Below are 26,242 nucleotides of genomic sequence, written 5' to 3' on the forward strand. Positions count from 1 at the left end.
GGATTCCAAGCATGCTTTTTCCTACTTCAAAGCGTCTTTATTGCAATAAGGAATGTTTGTGCATCATAGACATGTGTATAAAAGACAAAGCCTCAGATAAACTTGTTAGAGCACCTCCTGAAGACACTATGCGAGTGTCCGACATGACAGGCTCTCCTCATGAGAAATAAAACTCTGTTCTTGTTTTCCTGCTTCCAGCGCCCGTCTCTTTATTTGGTAATTGTTCAAGATGGGAACTAAGAGGCGTCTTGCGCCAGCAGCCTGGGCATCAGGTGCGTTATGGGCTGACTTTTCCACAATATCTCTACGGAAAATGTATCCAAAGAAATGTTGTGGTCAAAGACAGAGAGGGAAGGTTCAATGCTGTGGCTCCAGATTTGAAACTAGAAGAGACAGTCCAGAGATCACAGAAAAGCTCAAAGGGAATTGTTGATGCGACGCGCAAAAGTGAATATGCTGCTCAATGGCAGCTACTTTATCATGAAAACCTTTCTATTTGCAATGTTTTCAGTGAGATGACAAATACAAATTAATTAACCATTGTGAAACTGTTCCTCCCCACAATCTTGTGGGAAAGAGAGGTGAACGTTTTAATCAACTTATTGACAGCATTCTTCATTTCATACAGCAGCAAGGAAACCCCTTGGCTGAGCCTGTGCGACTACACAACTTCGTGACCAAACAGTATGTGGGTAACAATATAGAGTCATGTTCACTAGATGTTCTGGAACATGGATCAAAACTATACGCAGAACTGAAGCAGGAGAGATTTGTATTGAAAGAAAGAAAGCTGTTTGACATAATCACTAAAGCTAAACTTCCACTGTTTAATTGCCATAGTAAGAGTTTCGTCCAACCAGCCACTAAAAAACAGGTTACAAAAAAAACACTTTTACAAGCACATAGAGGGATTGATGTGCCAAAAGAAAAGGGGGAACCTATCAAGGACATTCTGTTTCATGATCTTCTTCCAACAAATGCATTATTTGATGGAAATGCTGCAACCAAACCAGTAAAGCACAAACTCGAACACAAGCTTGGAAAAAAAAACCTTTCACTTGAAGACTTTCAAAAGAAAAAGGTGTCCTCATTGAAAACTGCTCCTGTGGTGGACAATATGTCACAATTGCGAATGGTCAAGATTTCATCCATGCAAAACTTCGGAGAGGTCATTCAGACTGTTCTACAGATATCAGAGTCAGTGTCCAGCTTGCATCAACTGCACATTGTCTTTGACAGTTATCTTGAACTATCTCCACGTATTCAGGTAGTGGATGCTACTAGTGCAGATTGAGTACACAGAAGAGATGATCGAGTAGTATGCCCCAGAGATAGCAGATTGAGTACTGAGGAGAGTAAGACTATGAGGAAAAAAGGACAGGTGAATGAATTATTATACATGTAAAACACAATGATAGCACATAATTTACCAATGTCATCACGTTAGTATAAAGGAGCATAAAGTAAAAAGAACATGATCACTCGCAATAATTTGTGGTAATACACTGGCTTTGTGGCGAACAAGATGCATATAGAAATAAAGCCAACAGATTTGCCAGGTCGGCGCATTGAGCCAAAAGGAACGGTGTATTGGTTACTTTTCTGTCTTATCCCTTCTCTCTTGCTTTGTTACTTCTGCAGATTTTAGACCTTTGCATTCAGAAGCTGTCACGGCCTGGTAAGTTACGTTATAGCACCTTTTTATCTGTTATTATTATGCCCAAGGTTCGCAACAAAACCAGTGCATTACCTCAAAATATCATGAGTGTTTATGTTCCTTTTGACTAAATGCCCCAACCTGGCAAACCTGTTGGCTTTATTTCTATATGCATAATGATCACCACAAAACCAGTGTCTTACCACAAATTATTATGAATTATCGTGTTCTTTTTACTTTATGCTCCTTTATTATTATGCCCAAGGTTTGCAACAAAACCAGTAAATTACCTCAAAATATTATGAGTGAGGATGTTCCTTTTGGCTCGATGCGTTGACCTGGTGAACCTGTTGTTTTTTTTTTTAATGCATCTTATTCGCCACAAAACCAATATATTACCACAAATTATTATGAGTGATCATGTTCTTTTACTTTATGCGCCTTTATACTAACATGATGACATTGGTGAATTAATAATTCTAGGCAGTACATTGATTGTCCTGATGATGATCCTTTATTTTTATAGGATCGAAACGCCGTCGACAGTAAATGTAGTTTAAACACCAGTTCTCCATTGTGCGACATAATTATGTTTCTACTACATGAGAAAAGCTAGGATATTAGGTTTCATATGTACTTGCTTCTCACAAAAGAAATATTGCCTGATGAACCCTTTTACCCCCTTGTTTATCTAGTCCTGTTGTATGCTGTGGATACAGGCTTGTGTCCCACTTCATAATTGTTGTGCTGTTATTGTCTTGCATTATTTTCATTGATTAAATTCTAGGGTCCGGCTGGACACCTTACATATTATAGTGCTTATTGTGGCCTATAATTATTCAGTGTTTACATTCTCTCTTGTCAAGGACCATTGTTCTATGATAAAAATGTATATTAATTAGGGCTCCCGGTTTTATGGCATTTATTTTTTCGACATTTCCGTCTGTATTTATCCATATTTATTTGTTGCATATTTTTTCTGTATTTATCCATTTTTATTTTGTGTTTTCTGTATAAATGAAGTTGCAGTGGCTATTGTTCCACATTTATTTAACTGATAAATGAACACTCACATTTGAATGTCCAAAGGGTTTCAGCAGTATACAGTGCAATAGCATTGTCTGAAAACACATGTTTTGTAGAATAGCATAAATAACAGTAGATCTGCTCCTAATTAGGCTTAATTAGGAATTCTATTGTCTTTTTTTAATCTCTCTTACCTCTCCATCTACTGACCTGGCACTCATGATTGGCAGGAAAAAAAAATATCCAAAGAAGGCCTATTTTCTGTATTTTACTGTAGTTAAAAATAAATACAGACAGGAAAATAAATAGTTTTCTGTCTGTATTTATCTGTAAAATCAGTTCAAATGGAAAACTGGAAGCCCTAATAATAATTCATTTACCTGTCCCTTTTTCCTCATGCTCTCCTCTGTACTCAATCTGCTATCTCTGGGGCATACTACTCGATCGTCTCTTCTGTGTACTCGGTCTGCACTATAAATCACACTGATTTACTCTTTATTCCGGCTTGACTCACACTGAAACCAATCCCCACCCCCACCCCATCCTTCCTATATGTCTTCCCTTTTCCCTCTCGCCTCAGCCCTACTTATTCCCTCCTAACCTTCCTTCTCCTTTCCTTTCCTTCCTCCAAGTTTCTTGGTGACTGCTTGTCGTTTTTTTCTGCACTTTACCCGCACAACACCACATTCTACCTGGGCCTCTGCTTCGCATTTTACCTCATGTGATTACATGCCTATTGTGTGTGTGTGTATATATATATATATATATATATATATATATAGAGTCAGAACAATCCTTATATGTAAACAAGGAGGCGTCACACCAGCAGCATTCATAGTGGGTTTAATGCACAAAAGAGCAACGCATTTCAGCCTGACGGCCTTCGTCAAGTTCAAAGGTCAATGCTCAATACTCTGTTAAAGTAAACATAACGTCACCATAGACATGGGAAACATCCGACACTTATGTTAAATACAGAATATATTAACATAACTTTGATTTAGAAATGCATAAATATTATCTGCTGCAATGCAATAAAAATTTATGAAAATAATAATAATCAATATACATTCTCAATTCATGTGTGATATCGACACATATCCCCAAGCGAGTCTTGCACCTCACCTGGAGAGAAAAAAATATAGTTCAGATTTCCTGAAGAGAATTCATGATGTCAAATGGGAAAAGGGCTTTTTGTTGATCTCATGTATGTTCGCTCTACACCTGTATCAATCAAGCGAAGGGGGTAGAAGCATGATTATATTTCTTGCAACAGAGAACAATTGATCTGTACGAACATACAGTTATGCTGAAACTCATGATGTTGTACTGTTTACAAGAAAACATTTTTTTGTTTGATAAACAACTGTATAGTCAAAAATCTGGTACCGCTATAGGCATCTGCTTCACCCCCAGCCTCGCAAACTTGTTCCTGGGCTGGTGAAAGGAGCAGGTGGTATGGACAGACGCCAATGAGGAATTTACTAATCGAGTGCCATTATGGCTACGGTACATCGATGATCATTTTATCATCTGGGATGGGAACAAAGAGTCAGCTTTGAAATGTATTGATTGCCTGTTCTGTAATGATCTGAATCTGAAGTTTACATATAACATCTGCCAAACTGAATGTGATTTTCTTGATGTACATGTAGTGGTACAAGGCAGTAAACTGGTAACTAATCTTTTTAGGAAGGAAACTGCAGGCAATAGTACCCTTCACGCCCAGAGTCACTATCCGGTGTACCTCCTTAACAGTATCCCCTATGGGGAGCTACTGCGGGGTCGCAAAAATTGTAGTACTGATGACAACTATGAGAAGGAGCAGGACAGTATGATACAAAGGTATAAAGCCAGGGGATACTTAGATAAAATCTTATCTCAGGCAGCCTCTAAATTGAAGAACATTAAACAAACAGATGTCCTGTTTAAATCTGACGCTGTAGTGGTTGAAGAAGTGACTTCTAATATTCCCAGAATGATTACCACGTATAATGCTAGATCCAACAAGCTTAAATCCTTGATGAAAAAGCATTGGGGTCTTATACAGGCGGATCCCATCATTGGTCACAGAGTAGGCAATTCACCCTCCATAACCTATAGAAGACCACCCTCTCTTAGGGACAAATTGGTTAAAAGCTATTATCAGATGGAACCATCTTTGACATGGCTTGATAAGAGCAAGGGGTTACATAAATGTAATGCCTGTAAGGCTTGTGCCACTAGCCAGAGTTGTAGAACGTTCAAAACTGCACATGGGAAGGAAAGAACGATATCTAAATTCATTACCTGCACCACCAATTTTGTTATCTATTCCCTGGAATGCCCGTCTGGGCTCCATTACATAGGCAGTACTAAACTGCCTGTAAAAAAGCAGGTCCTGGAACATCTTAGGGCGATAACTCTTCTGGATTTTAATCCAGTGGTCAGGCATTTTTATAATGTCCATAATGGCAACTGTAAACTCCTGAAATATGTGGGACTCGATAGAGTGTTAAAACATATTGGAGGGGGTGACAAGGAAAAACAACTTTGTATTGTGGAGTCCCGGTACATTATTGACTTTAACAACAGAATGTCCTTCAGATTAAATAAGGAAGAGGAATTGGCCACACATATAGGGATCTAACCACTAGCAGGGTTAGATATATTTTCCTAGGGTCAACTTCAAATATATCAAATGAATTCTTCTCTCTCTGTATCCCGTACCAGTTTGGGAAGATACAATTTTAATCTTTAACCTTTTGATCTTCAAAGATATTGCTTAACACATTTTGTTTTTTTACCATAATTTTTAATGTTGATAGGGTGCACTAAGAGCACATATTCCTGTGAGGCATGACCATGCACCATTGGTTGGTGATGGGGCAATTGCCCTCTGTGAAATACAATATAACATTGTGTTTTGAAATACATATATATATATCAGGACTCGTACTCGTGCAAAACTGAGTATGCGGTGTATGTGTTGGTATGTAGCTGTGGGAAACGTTACATGGGAAGTACCATCCACCCAGTACACGTGAGAATCCTCCAACACCTCCGTGCGGTAGCCAACAATGATTAGGCTTACCCAGTAGCAAGACACATAACCCAGCTACATTCAGGAAACACCCTAGATCTGTCCTACTTCGTGATTGATAATGTACCCAAGAACATCAGGGGAGGGAACCATCTATTGGCTTTGCGACGGTTGGAGTCAAGATATATAATTTTGCTTGACTCCAAGTTACCCAATGGGCTGAACGCAGATGAAGCGCTTAATGAACACCTATAATCCAGTCTGTACTGTCCCAAACCCAAGTACCATTCCCATAATCATCTGCACTCTACCAACGTAATTCACATCACTTGTACATATGAGCACAACACACCTTTTCGTTTTACATTCACTATTTAGATACTACGTGGCTAAGTTGTATTGGTTGTTATACACACCAACACGAGCATTAACCTTTTCCCCGGTTGTGGCCTAAGGTAGAACACTGAGTCAGACCACACATAGACGCTTGAGACTTGCAGTCACTCAATGGGTACAATTTATACACAAACACACACCGTGAGCACATTGAGTTCTCCTTACTCCACTTGGAGACGAGGTTCAACAAAACATTTATAAAACACAAAGAATAAGTGGATACCATCTAGGGTTATCATTCCCGTAACACATGGGTAAACAAATACTGACTGCGCTTATGGTTAATCTACACAGTGGCTTACACGTGCCGGTGTCTTCTGTTACTGTTCTGTTTGTGTTGAGACAAGTATTGGGTTAACATACAAAAGTCCCTGAGAATAATTTTCATCATGAGTGCCTGTGCCATCTGTGAAAGTCATGTTTCTGACACAGCGTTCCATCCCATTTACAATGTCAATAATTGTACCATCATTAATTTTACTTCCACACTGCCGGTTTCTCTTTGTGCATATATATTTTCATTTCATTCACATCCTGTGTATATAATGTGTAAATAGCAGTAACGGTTAAATCTGCAAAGCACTTTAAATCGTTATCAGCCATAGTAAAAAAGATTTAGCCATGATTCATGAGTAAAGCATGTCGATAACTCTTCTATGTTTGTTAAGAGTGCCATGACTGCATCACCATGGCAACCAATCGAGTTGAAACCTGTCAAGATAATAGCTTGTTTGTATGTATATATAATGAGCACATAGGTTTGTGCAGATGTAGTGATCAAGGCGGGAGCTTACCACCGAAACGCGTCTGAGCAGCAACTGAGATAATAAATCTTCTTTGAATATAATTCACGGAGTCAGCGCCTTTCTTGACAAAGAGTTTGGACTGGTTTTCAATATATATATATATATATATATATATATATATATATATAGATATATATATATATATATATATATATATATCTATATATATATATATATATCTATATATATATATATATAATTTTACCCATCCGTTGGACACAGTAGAAACATTATTGATTATGTTCTTAGATGGGGCTGATATATAGGCTATTTGGTCTTCTCCTCGTTCAGGATTAATTACTTTAGATCACGTTGGTTCTCTCACTGGTTATCTTGCACTGATGTATCATTACAGAGATATATGTTTTTCTTTATTTTTCCCATCCCCTTTGTTGTAGCACAGTTCTAGTATACATGGGATCATGTATACATATGTGTCATGCTCTAACTATCGCATATTTGTATGATAATGTTAACCAGATGCGATTTTCATCCAGAATTGCTGTACAGTGGCTGAGTATATTGCTTTGGTGTAATTTTGTGTACATTCAAAAACATTTTGTAGTGGGTGTCTGCAGGTGTCGACTACGAGGTTGGGCTATGGGCACAATACCTTGCAGCTTGTACATATAAATTGACATTTGTCAGGTTGTATGGTGTATTCATCACACAACCAGGATGTTTTATCAATAGGCCATATCAATTATTTATAGACGACTCAATATGAATTGTGCTTTTCCTATCAACCCTTACATTTGTAAAGGAAATAATATTGTTGCCGCTTTTCAAATTGAGATAACTTTATTGTTTTGCGGGTAAGATTCGGACATTAGTGTGTATTTCTTCTATGTCCATTGAGTCACATGATCGGGCCTTTCATGTTCCTGCTCACGGTTGTGTCTAATAGAATAACCGGCTGATTGTTGTTGCTGAAGATATATGCAGCTGTGGCGGGTTAGTAGAAAGGGCTCGGAGATTGGATTGCGGTAAATATGGTTTTATTTTTATAAAGGTTTTCTTTTTCCTTGCGGTGAGTCTTTCCCGGGATAGTATAGCTGGGTCCGTTGTTGCAGATATACTTGGGGTACTTCCCCAGGTCCTGACTTCCTTCGGATGGCCCGTTTTAGTCTGCTCTGCCTTGGTTGCTCCACTGTGGGACCTGATTGAGCAACACTCCTCCGGGAGTGTGGCTGGGGCGGCTCGTGGGGACGGTGGCCTCCTGGCACAGCACCTCGTTCCGCTTGTATTTCTCCCGAGGGTAGTAGAGTCCGCGACCCACCATTCTGTTCTTGAGGAAGGTTTTTCTATGTTCCTTGTCTCCCCGCTACAGCATCATACAAAAAAATTTCACTGCAGATAAATTAATGTAAGAAATATACAATGGTTATGCTGCTCTTCACACCTTAAATATATTTTTTTCCCTCCACGTGAGGTGCAAGGCTCGTTTGGAGATATGTGTGGATAACACACAGAATTGAGAATGTATATTGATTATTATTATTTTCGTTAATTTTTATTGAATTGCGGCCGATAATAATATTTATGCATTTCTAAATCAAAGTTATGTTAATATATTCTATATTTAACATAAGTGACGGATGTTTTTCATGTCTATGGTCACGTTATGTGTACTTTAACGTATTGAGCATTGACCTTTGAACTTGGCGAAGGCCGCCAGGTCGAAACGCATTGTTCTTTTGTGCATTAAACCCACTGTGAATGCTACTGGTGTGCCGCCTCCTTGTTTATGTATAAGGATTGTTCTGACGATTTTGTGGATTGTTTGCCTTCCACGACAGGCACCGGCTACGAAGGGTAGGAGTACGGCGTTTGGGCAAACACGTGTGGAATATATATATATATATATATATATATATATATATATATTATTGTTACTTGGATTTTCCATGGTCATCTTTCTTAATCAGCCTTGAAAAAGCCCTTGGCCCCCTGGCCTTTTGGGGGAAACACGTGTCGGAAACACGTGTCGGCTGTTCTTGTCTTCACTTGCACTTGAATAAAGAAGAAAAAATAAAACACAGTATCCTACTTCCTGTACCCACAATGTCATACCAGAATTTGGGATTTACTTACCCTAGGATTTTACGTATTTACCATTGGCACAGACCTATCACATTTTCAGAATACTTATCTTAAACTATCTGCCAAAGAATGTGCGAGAATCAGACAAATGTCTATAAGTGGAACAATGGACCTTGCATGCATCCAAAATTCAACACCTATACATGTGCAACTTCATAAATTCTATCATTAACATCGAACAAGGTGAACTTGGAGATGTTAACTCGCCAAAACATTGCTGATGCTTCAGTGAACAAGGATTTTCCAATCATTGCAAGTGGAGTGATTGTCAATGAGGAGTTGGTACCTGCAGAGATATATTCAAAAGGTACAGGCCATATTGTTCAAAAACATAACAGCAAATTGGAGGAAGCTGACCTTCGTGTTGTGCCACATGTTGAGGGTACTATGCGAAATGGTTCTAATCGAGTCATTGTACTGTCAAATGACACAGATGTTAATATTGTGCTACTAAGATTTGTTGCAATGTTGATAAGTCAAGGATTGTCAGAGTCATGGATACTTTTTGGAACAGGTGACAAAAGACACTTAGGGGCCGATTATGATAGCGGATAATCCGCATCCTCCGGGCCGGCGGAAGCCACCACCGGCCCGGAGGATGCGGATTATCCGCTGCGGACTGGAAAAAGACCCCCTGCCAGATTAGGATGGCTGGGGGATCTTTTTTCCGTCCCCAGCTTTTCCGCCGCGGTCGCCTGCTGACCGCGGCGGAAAAGCTCTAACATGGCTGGCGGTGTCTATCAGACACCGCCAGGCATATTAGGACGTTGGCGGTCCTATGCCTTTCCACGGCGGCATTTCCGCCGTGGAAAGGCATACGGTCTTTTCTTTGGGGGGCCATTGCGGGCCCCCAGGGGTGAAGGGAGGTCTGGGGGGTGCACATGGGGGGTACCTATGGTACCCCCCTGGCTTTGCGTGCACGAAGCGGCAGGCACCGCGCGGTGCCTGTCGCTTTGTGCATGCAAATGCACTGCTTTCATTTTTAACATTGCGGCGGGTGCTGCTTCAAGCAGCACCCGCCGCAATGTTAAACATACAGGATGTGACCGCCAGGGTGGCGGTCACATCCTAATTTGCACGGAGGGACCGCCGCTGCTCCTGCGACGGTCCCTCCACCTCTGGGGTGGCGGACGGCCGCAGGTCCGTCCGCCATCCTAATAGGGCCCTTAATCCTGCTTCATATTCTGTACAAGAAGCTTGACCCAGAAATGCCCAGTGTTCGTATCAAGGCACGTATTCTTATGGGTGATGACTCCATAAGCAAAATTGGAACAAAGCTTGGAGCTCTAACTGCTGAACCTGTGAAGTTTCTAAAAGGATTTGCTGAGACAGAAGAAGAATGTGACTTTAAAGACGTGGAAAAATACCTTGTGGATTTGTGGAAAACAAGTTCTGACTGTCACACATTTGGTGATCTTCGGTACAGTGAGTTCAAGAGATCAGTCCCGCTAAGTGACCTTCCACCGATGTCATATACTGTGCATGGCACATTAAAAGAGAGTTCTAATTGAACAGAAGATGTGGAAATATTTTGGATCTTGCATACGTAGAGAAAGATCCATGTGAATTTGGCTGGGAAGATGTAGCTGGAGTGCTAAAACCTACTACATTTCTAAAGCCTCTACCCATAGAACTTAAACGCACATGTTCTTGCAAAACCTGTGCTACAAAAAGATGTTCCTGTCGATATGCTCTTCTCAAATGCTCAACATTCTGCAAATCTACCACGAGCGATTGCCGAAACAATTAAAGTGAACTATGAAAATTTGTCTAAAGCAGGAGTGATAGACCTATTTTTTTCATATTCAAATCAAAAAAATTGTTTGGTGTATACATAAACAGAATAAAAAACATTATTATTTGTTTCATTTCTATATATGTCTCTTCTTCCTCTATTATGCAGCCATTTTGTAAAATGACAGAAGGGTTTCTCTGAGGAGTTATTTTCTGTCTCTGTAAGACTACTTGACCCCAAAACCTATATTTTGAAACCAAAATGAAGTATACAGGTCTCATGGTTTCTAAAATATTACATCATCACTGCAACACATCCGCCATTTTTAAAAATTTGGTCCAGAAAAATTCAGCCCTGATCAGCAATGTCTACCCAAGTTAAATTACTTTTCTAATGATCGAAAAACACAAATCAAAAATGAAAATCTCCTGACAACTATTTTTTTACTGAGGTATATCAGGGGGCCGGATGAGTTTTCTTTTTTTTTTTAAATGTGCTAAGTCATATGTCATATGCAAGCCAAAAATAAGGGCATTCCAAAGCGTGGGGCACAAAATCTGCCACCATTATATTCCCTGTTGTATTGCAGAATTTAGAGTAGGGCAAGTGAGCCTGATCTGAGAATTCTAGAGAGACGTGGTACAGAAGTAAACGAGACAGCATCTTGGGGCCAATGCCTTTGACCAGGCAGAGCACCTTGAAGTATTTACGCTACAGAGGCAGGTAGTCAGTGGATTACATGGTGAGCAGTCAGAATATGGCAAAATATGCACAATTTACATGCCAGTTGCGCCACCATGTTTTGAATTCTTTGAGCTTGTTGACCTGTGCCATCGGAAGTGCAAGATACAGGTGATTACCAAGCATGACAGTATCAATAGGCCAGCAGTTTTTGGATCTGAAATTCAAATAACCATTTGTTATCCAAGCCCATTTCAAGATTCTTAACTTTGGCTTCGAGGTCTCATAGATTACCAAAAGGTCTCCTTCAATGATTAAGATCTCTGTTTCATTGCACTTCAGTGTTAGGAAATCGTAGGCCAACCAGCCGTGCACAGCGGGGAGACAGTCCCCGAGAGTGAGCGATATATTTGGGCAGGTGACTTGTAGAATTGTAAAAGAAGCTGCGTGTCATCTAAGCCTAGAATCCAAATTTCCTAATCAGCTACCCAAAGATCTTACATAACTATTGAACAAGCAGTTGATAAAGACGAGCCCTTGGGATTACCACAGCTGACAGATGTTTCTTTGGAGGAAACATAGGGAAGGGAGGCTACCCCCGAGTGCTATATAGAGTGGACTTGTCAGGCATGCATTTTTCTGGTCGACCAAACCACTGCATGTCCTTCCAGACCTCTTGTAATTTCACCTAATTTGAAATTTGCACCGGAAAGTTCCCCCACCTCCTTGCCTGCTATAATTTTTACTTCAGTGTCCTGGCTTGACACTTGGTGATAGTCTGCCCTGTTTGGCTTAGCACTTTGTAAGACTGCATCTATCAATGAATCCACCATGCATGACTCAGTAGATTCTCTATTAGCGACCTCTAATTCTGTTCCCATACCACCTTGTAAAATTATAAACGTGCAGTCCTCACTCACTCCCTGTGTGCAGCGCTCCTCTTATCGGGCCCTCCACACTGTAGCCACGGACCCATTGGTTGCAAGGCTGTTCTTGTGCACCAACAGTCAGTGCTGCACCACAACTGGAGGCTCTTACCACTGCCCAGTCTTGTCCCTCACAGCGCGTCTACAACAGGCCAGCCAGAGCAAGCACTAAGCAGTGCTTCTTCAATGAGGCTCAGGTCCCAGGAGTTGCACATGTGCGATTTTCATCTTGTCATTAGGCTACATGGCAGACTGTGCTGACACAGCAAGACATGTTGCTATGTCCTACAACCTCAGCAGGGCTCTGCCGGCAGATTGTGGGCAGTTCTGTTGCTCCCCGCTATCCCTAGATTCAGGGCCAACTGGCTGTAGCAGGCATCGGCATTTGCCTGGGAGGCTGGAAGGGTGGGACTGGTTTTATAGTGATGGGGTTGGGTTTCCTGCAAAATTGGCCCCCAGTAAAATGAGCAGCAGTGCTGGGGAACTATTTTGTTAAGTAGCAAAGCTTCACGTTTTACCCCCCCCACCTGGGTGTGGGGGCCAGTCTGAGAAAATTGACAGAGCTGCTTTGGGTTCCTATGCCTCTTCTTCCTTTCCATAAATACACTTTCTCTAATACCCAAGATCATACTAACAAGTTATTGGATCACTGGCCCTAGGTACTCGGTCTTTGCGCCCTGGGGATTTAAGGATATGGGGGTAGGAAGCATAAGTTCCCTCATTTAAACTAGCCAGTTTGACTCTGCTTAACCATCTACCTATTACCAGGCCCATTGGGCAGCACATTACATGATTTTGCTGGAACTCACAGCCACGAAGAACATGGGGTGGGCCTCCTTCAAATAGCATAAACGTAGAGAAGGTAAGAGACTCCCATTCAGGACTTAGATAGGTGAATGGACTCTGAAGCCACACGGCTCCCAAAAGTTGAACTTGATTCATTAAATGTTCCAAAGGGTCTATCCAGCACTGCCCTAGCTGAATACCAGCTGGACCTCTTCTAAGAAGTCATTGGAGCCCTAAAAGAAATCATTTGTTCTCATCCCACGCTCCCAGAAAAGCCTTGCCTTGAATTGGGTTAAATTCCGCTTTCTGTGCAAGGCCTACAAGTATCTCAGCAGTAAGTGCCTTATAAACCCCGCTCCTCTCAGATCACCATTCCTAAATTTGAATTTATGGCCTGCAGCAACAAATATTTTCACTGTTTAGATCCCACTTTTTAACCAACCCCTCTCACTCATCAGAACTTCCTTCACTCTTCTCTTTTCAGAAGAGCATTAAAGCGGTTTCCCTCAGGCCAAGGTTCCCCAGCTTCAGAATTTGTGCCATAGCGCTTAGAGGCGCTGCAATCGTCATGCTATAACTAAAAAATGAGTGCCACTTGTAAGGTATGCCTGAGGAAGATGTTCATGTAGGACGTACATGGTATCCATTGCTCCTACCTGCCTCGACTGTTATTAGCAGTTTGACATTGTGCTTGACAAGATGGCGACTTCAAAGCACTATCGATAACATGTTTATCTGCTCCTTTTCAGCTTCCTTTCCGAGTCTTAAAAGGGCACTGTGGGGCTGTAAACTCCTGCCACTACTGCTTTGATGATACGAGAATTATCTCAGGCTCCTCTGACCGGACTGCAATCCTCTGGGTAAGTTACAGCACTGAAAACGCAGCGTGTTCCTTAACAGCGCACCCTACTATCTAAGCTGTCACAGAAATATAGTTTGGGCTTAGAAGCTTTACATTGTTAAATGCTATTTATATTTTCTTCTTCTTCTCTTTTTCCTCATCTTTTTATTTCTTTTTCTTCCCTTTTCTTCCTTTTTCTTATCTCTGTTTCTAAATTGTGGTACAGTATTTCTAACTTGATTGCATTTTACTTGATATTGACAATGTATTGTACTCTTTCTTTATTGCAATCTTTATTTTCAATAAAATTTCTTTTAAACTAAAAAGAAATATAGTTTGGGGTATTGTTTCATACGAATTATCCACTGACTTTTACTTCGTTTTCGACTAATATTAGAATATTATATGTGGTTCATTCAGGACTTTTTACACATTTTTAGCTCATTGGCATTACGTTTAGTTGCGGTGTAGGAGTTGATACATTCAACTGACACCCTTAATTCCATACTGAAGAGACATTTTTACCACGTTGATAAATTATTTTCGTTTTAATGTACGAAGTCTTGCATTTATACTTCAATACACTTTTCATCAAAATATCTTTGTAGTACCCAGGAATTCTCATTTCCATCGATCTGGTTCCTTAAAAATACAAACATATGAAAAATATGTTCCCTTAACATGCAGAGTTGGAAAACCAGGTGATCCATATGCTTTTTCTTTTTTCTTTTAATCCACAACGTCTGTAAAAGGTTCCACAAAGTGTTTCAGTTAATAAATGAAATTTCGTTATTGTTCTTCCCAATAATAAATGTTGCTGAAATCAAGATCACAAATGTATTATTACCTTTATAGCGGGTGGATACATTTAGCATAGACCTGCACCTTACAGGAAGCCTACTATTAATTTATAATGTCCAAATTATATTTTAAATTCCCAATGAAGTCAGTTGCCTCCAGTCTTAAAATGTCCTTACTCGTGTAATCAAAAAGTTCTTGAAAACAAACTGAAAGTGCTGCTTCTACTTAATAGCTTCTGTTGTAACATGTATCCCTTTATTGGCTACATCTGAGGATAAAAGTGTTATGTCGTGCCTTTCCATGAAGATTTCAATTATGACAACATCAGTTTTCCATTTTGTGTATGAAGTTGGCCCAAAGCCGAATCTGCAAACAAGTAAGGCTACGCATTAAAGTGGCATTGCTAATAAACATGTATTGTTTTCATTGATGAAGCTCAAATCAGACGTGTGGGGGTACAGCGCCTTCCAGAGGTTCCAAGATAACTTATAAGAGTACAAAGCACAAGTTTGCATAGGCCCCTCTCCCCAAGAAGTCCAATCTATGGCCCAGAGACCCCGTTCCCTGGGGCCTGATGCACTGAAAGCTCTTTCTATGGGACTCCATCGCCCTAGGTCAGAAGGAGAGGAATGCCACCAGCAACTGTGTTAGTAGTGCATCTCCCGCCCCTCCATGTCCGTGTCTGGGGGAGCTTGATGCACACGGCACAGGTGTAGAGTTGCGGTCTATTCTATGCGCGCTACGTCACGACGTAGTGCGCGATGGCCGACATTTATGAGACACTGCGCATGTGCGAAATAGCGGGAACTATCGGAGAACGCCGGAGGCCCGGCGCTCTCCCTCTGATGTTGAAAGAATAAAAATATTTGGTCCCCATATACCTGGCTGCCTGTAATCATTGACAGGGCCCCTACAGACATCACAGTGGCGACAAGGGCGGGATCTGCCCAAAGAAAAAAAGAAATGGACAGTGGAAAATACAAAAAGGACCTGACAAGAAAAAAATAATAGGCACAAACACAGGCCAGGAGACCCCCACGAGGAACACTGGGAGGAGCAAAGAGAGACCAGAGCGAAACAACACAGCAGGAGAGCGTGGCAGAGGCACGTGGCAATAGAAGGAGAGCAGCACAAGGATATCAAGGTGCACTAGAACGTCAAGGAACCAGAGACAGCGGCACTAGACAGCTAGGAGGAGCTGCAAGGGAACTACCCTGTTGGGAACCCGGAGGGCGAGTGTACAGAAGCTGAGGAAGGACAACGAGGGTGGTGCATGCAGGACAGTACCCGCAACCCATAGAGGCCCTGGCGGAGACGGCGAGAAAAAGTGCAGGGGGCACCGAAGGACCCCAACTGGACCAAGCGCAAGGTGAAGGTGCAAACGCGCCGGGCAGCCCGAAAGGTCCAGGGGTGGAACCAGAAGGATGCGCCACAATGAGTGCGCAGGCGTCTTCACTCACAACGCCCATCCCGTTCTTACCCAAGCCTGGAGAGCCTCAAATGAAGTGGGAGGACTGGAGAAAGTACTTCATGAACTACATAGAAGCCCTAGAAGACGAGAATGGAGAAGCCTTCCCCAGTAACAGGAAGAGGAGGATACTCCTGCACAACCTAGGCTCGGAAGGGATAAGGGTCTTTCAGAATCTAGTGCCCACGCCCAGACCACAGGCAGATGACGACGTATTCAGACATGCTATAGAAGATCTGAACAATCACTATCGTCCAGCGGTGTGCACTTCCATTGACCGCTATAATTTCCAGCAGAGGAAACAAAAAGCTGGCGAATCCATAGATGATGTTGCCGCATTAAGGAAGCTGGCGATAACATGCAAATTCGGCGTTCTGCACGACAAATTCATCAAAGACCAGATCGTCATGCATACCACCAATAAGACAGTGCAGGACAAATTATGGGTGAATGGAGATGCCATGCTAAAGGAGGTGATAGCCATGGTGAAGAAAGCAGAACTGTCGAAACGGTGCGCTGACGCAGCAAAGAGAGAACCTATCCAGAGGCCCATGGTGAACAAGGTGGACGATGTGGAACCGCAAGGACGGAGCAAAGCCATGACGGCAGAAGGTAAAGGGCCAAACATGTGGAAGGGGAAGCCCGGACTACAGTGGAAGCAGAACAAGGGCAGCAAGTCCATGTGCTACCGTTGCGGAAGCCAGTCCCATGCGTCCCAAGACAATCGTTGTCCGGCGTTCAGGGCAAAATGCATGTTCTGTGGCTTATTAGGTCACTACAAAAAAGTATGCCGCCGCAAGGTGAAAAGACCCACTTTGAAGTATGTGGCGCAGGACCAGCAGGAAGAAAAAGAAGAACAGGATGAAGAAGACAAAGTACTATGCGTGGAAGGGCAAGTACTGGGCATTGACTGCAGGCGTTCCCGCAAGCCACAGTGTGACATGATTATAGGAGGAGTGAAGATTAAGATTGTGGTGGACTCGGGATCCCCGTAAACCATCGTGCAAAAGGCAGTGTGGAACGAGGAGTTCAGATCCAGTTTGGGCCCAAGACTAGAACCACCCGACATAAGACCGGTGACGTACACCTGTGAACCCATTCCGATGGTTGGGTATAGAATTCTAACCTTCGAGTTCAGAGGGAGGAGTGCAGAGTGCAAATTGTACGTAGCAGAAAAGGGCCCGTCGGTCCTAGGATGGATGGACCAAGCTGACCTAGGAATTCAATTGGATCCCGGTGGAGACACACAAGTACTGATGACGGCCCCAGAGAGCTGGCCGGACTTAGAGAAGATGAAGAGTGAGTTTCCTAAAGTATTCGGCGGGAAGGTCGGCAAGTTAGAAAAATTCACACATCGGATAGAACTTAGGGAAAACTCCATGCCTATATCCCACAAAGTAAGGAACGTGCCCATAGCGGTGAGAGAAGCGGTGCAGCAGGAACTGCACAGACTAGAGAAAAATGGGATCATCGAGCCAATAAATAGCTCAGAGTGGCTGGCGCCCCTGGTGGTGGCAATGAAACCGAATGGCAAAGTTCATCTCTGTGTAGACCTGCGAGAACTGAACAAATGCATAATTGTGGAAAAATTCCCGCTGCCACGCATAGAGGAAATGTTGGCCCAGACGAAAGGGGTAAAGTGGTTCTCCACCATTGATCTCACTTCAGCCTATAATCAGATAGCCCTACACCCAGCAAGCCGGAAACTGACAGCATTCATAACACCCTTTGGGTGCTATCAGTTCTGCCGAATGCCCTTTGGCCTTGCTTCAGCGGCAGCAGTTTCCCAGAAACTAATGCACCGCCTATTTAAAGACATCAAAGGAGTACAGTACTTCCAGGATGATATACTGATAATGGGGAAAGATCGGAAAGATCATGATAGGAAGCTGGACATGGTGCTTCGAGTCCTGGAGAGTAATGGCCTAACGGCGGAATGGGAGAAGTGCCGACTCGGAATGATGTCGGTCACATACTTGGGACTCGAGATCGGAGAACACAGCATCACACCTAAACGAGCAAATGTGAAGGCAATATGCGATGCCCAAGCCCCAACCAACAAAGAAGAAGTAAGATCCTTCCTAGGAATGGCTGAATACTATGGCAAATTTGTACAACACTTCGCCACCAAGACGCACCACCTGAGGCAACTCATAAGGACAAAACAGCGTTCACTTGGACGGAAGAGACACAAAAAGAATTTGACACCTTGAAAAATGACATTAGCCAAGCTATACCGCTACAAGGATACGTCCCCCTAGGGCAGTCAGTATTGACGACGGATTCCAGTGAGAAAGGGCTGGGAGCCTTTGACAGCTCCTGAGGCAGAAAGCCGGGAGACACGAGAAAAGAAGCTAAGCACTGTAATTTTTAACTGTTTTTACCTGTGTCAATCACCTTGGGCCAGAGCACCCCCCTCCTACATTTCGCCGAATTGCAACGCGCAGCCGACCTGAACGCTGCCGCGGCGCGCTGAATTAGTTTGTGCCGCCATTACAGGGAAGTGAGGCCACGCCCACATTTCTGAGGCCACGCCCCCCCTTCATCACTATATAAGCCGCGCTTGACTCTGCACGCATTTAGCCTTTGACAGCTCCTGAGGCGGAAAGCCGGGAGACACGAGAAAAGAAGCTAAGCACTGTAATTTTTAACTGTTTTTACCTGTGTCAATCACCTTGGGCCAGAGCACCCGCCCTCTACATTTCGCCGAATTGCACCGCGCCGCCGACCTGAACGCTGCCGCGGCGCGCTGAATTAGTTTCTGCCGCCATTACAGGGAAGTGAGGCCACGCCCATATTTCTGAGGCCACGCCCCCCCTTCATCACTATATAAGCCGCGCTTGACTCTGCACGCATTTAGCCTTTGACAGCTCCTGAGGCGGAAAGCCGGGAGACACGAGAAAAGAAGCTAAGCACTGTAATTTTTAACTGTTTTTACCTGTGTCAATCACCTTGGGCCAGAGCACCCCCCTCCTACATTTCGCCGAATTGCACCGCGCAGCCGACCTGAACGCTGCCGTGGCGCGCTGAATTAGTTTCTGCCGCCATTACAGGGAAGTGAGGCCACGCCCACATTTCTGAGGCCACGCCCCCCCTTCTCCCGTACAAAATGTGCCCGTACCGAACGCGCAGCGGACGCGCATTGCGGGCGCGCCGAAGGCGCGCCAAAGGTAAGCCCGTCTGTGCCCGTCCGGGCCCAGCCGGCCCCAGGCCCAGACCCTATGCCCAACCCCACCAGTGTTCACTACAGCTACACTCAAGGAGACCTTCTGTCCCTCAAACCCACGAAAAACGCTAACTGCCACTATATCTACAAAGGGGAGAAAACCTTCACTAACTGCGACCTATGCAGCCCAGTCCACACCACGGTTGGACGCTATGCCCTGCATATGGGCCTTCTGAACTGTAGATCCCTCCCGAAACACTCCCTAGAGATAAATCTCCTTATACAGGACCACAAGACAGATATACTGTTCCTCACGGAAACGTAGCTAACTTCCAATTCGGAAGCCAACATCGTAAGTGCCCTCCCCCAAGGATTCCTAATCTACTTCCAGAACAGACCCCTCGGCAGAGGAGGTGGCCTTGCCATAATATATAGGGAAAAATTTGGTTGCAGAGCAAAAAACGGTGGCATCGAAGACTGCGAGAGCTTCCAGAGCTTCCATTTCGCTATACAAATCTCACCCACAGTCTCCCTCTCCGGCCTACTCGTATATCGCCCATCCGGAGCTCCGACTCGGTTCCCCAGTGCCCTAATAGAAACCGTCACTACTCTGGCAGCCTCCACCCCTAACTTCATGATCCTGGGAGATCTCAATCTTCACTTCAGTGACCTCCAGGACTTGGTAGCGTCTGATCTCCTCCTCGACCTCACTTCATATGAACTAAAACTTGTCAATTCAGAGGCGACGCACAACAAAGGTCACTTACTTGACCCCATTTTCACCAACATCCATGAGCTGAGAACTACACCTCCCCTCCCACTCCCGTGGACAGACCACTTCTTTGTACCACTATCCTGGCAAATCAGTGCCCCGCCACCCCAACCCCATAAGAAGCGGGTCATGGAGAGAACTTGGTCCAAACTTTCGATTGAAGACTGGTCCTCCATGCTTAAACAGTCCTACCCCCCCCCCGCACTTGACCCTGTGACTGCTGATATGCAATTTGAAAACTGGCTCACCCACTCACTCGACTCTACCCTCCCTAAAAAAAACACCCTGAAAAAAGAAAAGAGAGCTAACCCTGCCCCTTGGTACACACCGGAGCTAAAAATACTACGAAAAGAATGCAAAAAACTGGAGCGTTCCTGGAGGAAAGATGGAACAGGATCCAGAAAAGACAAATATCGCACCGCCATGAGAACTTACAAAACGGCCCTGCGTGACACCAAGAGGCAATTCTTCGATGAAAGAATCAAAAAGTCCTCCAACTCTACCAGAGAAACCTTCCTCATCATGAAGGAACTGCTCAAAGTGCCTGACCCTCCCCCAGCTCATGACACCTCTGAGGACAAATGCAATAAATTGGCAAATTATTTTGACAAAAAAATTCAAAACATCCTTGCCACTCTGCCCCAAGTTAATCCAAGAGCAGACACTAACTGCCAAGCCAACCTAAGAACAGACTCGAATCCTCAGTCGGCCAAACCAACCATCCACCTGGATACCTTTGGACCTGTAACAGTAGAAGAAGTTCTCAAAACACTGGCCATCATTAAAAGTGGTTCTCCTAGTGACCTGGTACCCTTGCGCATCCTAAAGATGGTTGCATCTACAATCGCCACACCTGTCACCGATCTCATTAACTCCTTGCTGCTTCAGGGAACGGTTCCCCCCGGCTGGAAGAGAGCCATTGTTAAAGCCCTTCTCAAAAAACCGCTCTTAGACCCCTCGGATTTGGCCTACTACAGGCCAATCTCCCTTCTCCCCGGAATTAGCAAGGTCACGGAAAAACTAGTCAATAAAAACTCTCCAGCTTCTTGGAGTCTAACAGCCTTCTCCGGAAGTCGCAGACGGGTTTTCGCCCTGGACAAGGTACGGACACTGCCCTCCTGGCAGTGGTTGAGGAGGCCAGATGCATTCTGGACTCAGGAGGATCAGTGGCAGTGATCCTCCTGGACCTCAGCGCGGCCTTCGACACGGTTAACCACCAGGGCCTCATCCAACGACTAACTGACATAGGGGTGGTGGGAACTGCCCTTTCATGGCTCACGTCATTTCTAAGCAATCGCACCTTCCAGGTCTGGGAGAGTAACACCCGATCAGCAGTGATTCCCCTCCAGTGCGGAGTACCACAGGGCTCTTCCCTGAGCCCAACTCTATTCAATGTGTACATGTCCCCACTGGAGGAGGTGGTCGCACCGTTCGGAGTCAAAATCGTGAGCTATGCCGACGACACCCAACTTGTTGTCTCCCTATCCCAACCTAACCAAGGTCTGCCCACTCTCCACACCTGCCTATCAAAAATATTCACTTGGATGGGTGAATCATCTCTTAAACCTAATGGGTCCAAGACAGAGATCATGTTACTAGGGCATAAAGGATCCACCCTTCCCCCGAACATCTGGCCCACCTGTCTGGGGGACCCCCCGTCTCCTAAAAAGGAGATCAAAAGCCTAGGGGTCTGGATGGAAAAGGACCTATCCTTTAATACCCAAGCCAAAAAAACAGCGGGAACCTGCTTCGGCTTCCTCAGATCGGCCCGGAAAGTTCTGCCCCTCCTCCCGCAGTCCTCTTGCAAGTTGCTCATCCAAGGATTGATCCTGTCTAGACTGGATCACAGCAACGGCATCTTCCTTGGAGCACCGGAATCCACCCTCAACAAACTACAACATATTCAGAACGCCGCAGCTCGGCTTCTCACGGACACCCCGGCCAGAACATCTGCCAAACTAGCGCTGAAACTGCTGCACTGGCTCCCAATAAGAGAAAGGAAAAAGTTTAAATCTCTTTGTCTGGCACACAAACTACTACAGGACAAGGGCCCCCCCACCCTCAAAAACCTAGTCGTGCCCTACAAAGCTAACAGACCACTCCGCTCAGATCATGAGCACCTAATCACAGTGCCCAGAGTTAAAAAGGCATGCACAGGAGGTCGACGATTCTCGGTCAACACAGCCAAACTGTGGAACGCCCTCCCCCTCAAACTCAGGAGCGAATCCTGTCATCTCTGATTCCGGAAACTCCGGAAAACCCACCACTTTCCCTAAAACCCCTTCTTCCCTTCACCACCTCTGACTCGGCTGTCGTGGTTTTAGCGCTGGGATGCGTCGGGTCCGGCGTTGGTTCTCTTCGGGGCTGTGCTGATTGTCCTATAACCTCCCCCACACGACTCTCCTAGAGTCTGAAATGCGTAATACAGACTACCAAGATTGTCCCGTGAGGGCGGGAAAGGAAGGGGACGGCGGGGAGGGAGATCTGAAATGACAAGGACAATGAGTTAGAAAATACCCCTCCAGAACCCCACAAAGGAATATCCTACAATCCTTTCTATTATCCACTACAATGTTCTATGCCCCTACCAGTGAAGAAAATATAAGGGTCTTTGTATTTAGGGAGGAATGATGAGGGCCGAGATTGGGAAAGGAAGCCAACTGCAACAACAAGCACATAAGAACACAATAAACATATGATTTCATAAGAGACTATGTTACTTCCTCATATCTATCTACCTACCACTTGAATACAGTGTTCTTCTTTAGGCTAGAACTATTCCCATGATCACTTACCCATATTGCGTCTCCCCTGTATAGTCAAAATACAAAGTGTAGGATAATGATGAAATGAAAGAAGAATCACAAATGAAAATACGGCAGAATAGGTTGAATTCACTCTTTATCAAAGTTTCCTGCCAAAGGATTGAGATTATCCCTTTGGAGAAGGAATCCGATTCTTGGCACCCTCGTGATTAAGGACACACGATATCTCTTTCCACAAACAGAGTCTGATATACAGTTCTAATCACCGTATATATGGCAATAACGTGCAAGAAGTTTGTGGAACTAAAAACACTATACTGGTCTGATTTGACCATAAACCAAACCTCTCCCCGCAATGAGAACGCGGACCAGCGTCTCGTCCAATGGGAAGAGGAGCAAAAGCCTTGTTAAATCACAAGGTCGTATCAAGGTTCTTTGTTTGTGCACACAGCCGCATACACACACGCTTAAATCCAAAGTCTTTCACCCGACCAGAACGGGGTGAAAAAGAGACAAAGTCGGATAATGCTTCTCCAAACGGAGCGTACCGCTACCTCTCCTTACCGACCAGTCTTGACAATAATTATCGGCACCGCGAGTGAGTGCCGGCAGTGTTTATTTCCGGGATAGTGCGTGACCGACGTCTGGAACGTGACGTTGTCTCCCGGCCTTCTGGGACTTGTAGTTCGTTCCGTGCGGTCGACATTTCTCCCGCATTAGGCGGACAGCGACCATACACCGTGGAAACCTGACAGTACATCCCCCTTCACAAGGCTGTCCAGCCGCGGGCTTCCCGGGAAACAGCCGATGGAATTTCGCAACCAGACGAGGAGCATGAACCAAACGCTCAGGCTCCCACGAGTTTTCCTCTTGGCCATAGCCCTTCCAAGAAATCAGGTATTGCAGACGACCCCTCACCCACCTGGAGTCAAGAACCCCCCAAACCTCATATTCACGGTCCTGGTGAACCCGGATCGGCGACGGAGCCCGTCAGACTGGACTAAAGGAGGGCTTCAACAGGGACACATGAAAAACAGGGTGGATCCGCAGATGGGCTGGCAAACGCAACTTAACCGACACAGGAGTCACGTGTTTCTCTACCCGAAAAGGCCCAATGAACCTAGGATTAAACACACTGTGTCTCCTGAACCTGACGTTCCGTGTAGACAACCACACCAGGTCCCCCTTCTTGTACACAGGGCAAAGCCTGCGATGTTTATCTGCCTGCGCCTTGTATGTTCTCTTAGCCTGGACAAGATTCCTGCGCGTTTCCGAGAGTATCCGGCGTATGCGCAACAACCTGGCCCTGACGTCTGGCAGCTTGACGTTGTCGCTCGGGAGCAACAAGGGACTGACTCTGGGATGGTGACCATACATACAGAAAAAAGGAGAATGAAGCGTGGAGGAATGTTGTGAGCTGTTATATGCCACCTCAGCCACCCACAGCCAATACACCCACGCGTCAGTGTTGGTCTGAACATAGCATCGCAGATACTGCTTCAGGGTCTGATTAAGTCTTTCAGTCTGACCATCAGTCTGGGGATAGAAGCTGGTAGACAAGGAGGGGGACACCTGTAATGCAGAACACCATGTCTTCCAGAATCGAGCAGTGAATTGAGCCCCCCTGTCCGACACTATCACCCTTGGTAGACCATGTAACCTGACTACATTCTCCAAAAGGAGATGTGCCAAACGACCAGCCGTAGGGACCTGATTACAAGCGATAAAATGCCCCATTTTGGTCAGATAGTCCACCACAACCAGTATAGCTGTCTTTCCCTGATCCTTAGGGAGCCCGACAATAAAGTCGACTGAAAACCTCTCCCATGGTGTTTCGGGGGTAGGCAAAGGATGCAAAAGTCCCTGTGGTCGTTGGCGATCAGATTTCATTTGGGCGCATATCCTGCACTTCTTTCCCCATTGCGTTAAGTCACACCTTATCGAAGGCCACCAGAACTGCCTCAAGGCTTTTTCAAGTGTTTTTACCGATCCCATATGACCAGCACATGGCGCTTCATAACACCAAGCAAATACTGTTTTTTGCAGAGTCCTTGTGGGAACAAGAACTTGAGATCCCCTCATAGGCACCTTGTGTCTCATCCTCCACTCCGGATGATGTCGAAGCCACGTTCTCCACACACAGGTTTGTATTCCCTTGCGTACACCCTGCAGAAAATCCCCCGTTTGAGTCACACCCACAACATTGGCGGGTTCGATGATGGACCTGCTAGGTGTTACAACATGCATCGCTGGGTTCTCCTGTCTCGTCAAAGCATCCGCCTTTTTATTCTCACTGCCGGGTCTGAACGTGACAATGAATTGATATTCCTCAAAGAATAACATCCAGCGCAGCTGTCTAGGCGTAAGGTGACGGGCCGCTCTTAAAAACTGAAGGTTCCTGTGATCCGTATAGACTGTCACCCTATGAGTAGCACCCAACAGCCAATGTCTCCATTCCACAAAAGCATCACGTATTGCCGACAACTCTTTTTCCGCGATAGTATAATTCGTCTCTGCGGGACTGAGTTTCCTTGACATGAAGGCAATGGGGTGTAACACTCCAGTGGCTTCCTCCCTCTGTGACAATACCGCTCCTACGGCTACTTCAGAGGCATCAGCCTCCACCACAAAAGGTAGGTCAGGGTTGGCATGAGTCAGAACGGGCGCCGTGGAAAAAGCATTCTTCAACCCATCAAACGCTCCTTGTGCTTTTGAATCCCATACAAACAGAAAGTTTTTTCGTGTGAGACGGGTCAAAGGTGTTACCAGAGCAGAAAATCCACGGATGAATCTCCGTTAAAAATTGGCGAATCCTAATAGACACTGGATGTCTTTTACAGTGTTCGGACGAGGCCACTCCTTTATAGCCTTTACTTTTCTCTCGGCCATGACTTGACCCAAGGGAGTGAGCATTACCCCTAAGAACTCCACCGTAGTCACGTGAAATTCACATTTCGTGATTTTACAATACAGCCGGTGCTGTCGCAAGGCCTGAAGTACTTGGCTCACTTGGGTTCCATGTTCTTCGGTGGTGTTGGAATATACCAAGATGTCATCTATATACACGACAACAAAACGGTCAAGGTATTCCCTCAGAACCTCATTGAGAAAGAACTGGAAGGCGGCCGGGGCGTTACATAGCCCAAAGGGCATCACCAAATATTCAAAGAGCCCATACCGCGTCTTGAAGGCCGTCTTCCATTCGTCGCCGTGTCGAATACGGACAAGATGATAGGCACCACGCAAATCGAGCTTTGTATATATGGTGGCGGAACGGACTTGTTCTAACAA

At 44.7% G+C, this 26,242-nt stretch overlaps 1 protein-coding gene across 1 annotated transcript in view; it reads left to right on the forward strand.

Annotated features, from left to right (window-relative positions):
* WDR88 (WD repeat domain 88) overlaps positions 1–26,242 on the forward strand; it is a 390,999-nt gene that overhangs the window by 40,297 nt on the left and 324,460 nt on the right. Inside the window, exon 2 of the mRNA XM_078671635.1 lies at positions 13,888–13,998. Within this exon, the coding sequence (XP_078527761.1) occupies positions 13,888–13,998 (111 nt within the window). The remainder of the gene's footprint in view (positions 1–13,887; positions 13,999–26,242) is intronic.

Source organism: Lissotriton helveticus, chromosome 12 (assembly GCF_964261635.1).
Source record: "Lissotriton helveticus chromosome 12, aLisHel1.1, whole genome shotgun sequence".
Taxonomy (NCBI): Eukaryota; Metazoa; Chordata; class Amphibia; order Caudata; family Salamandridae; genus Lissotriton; species Lissotriton helveticus.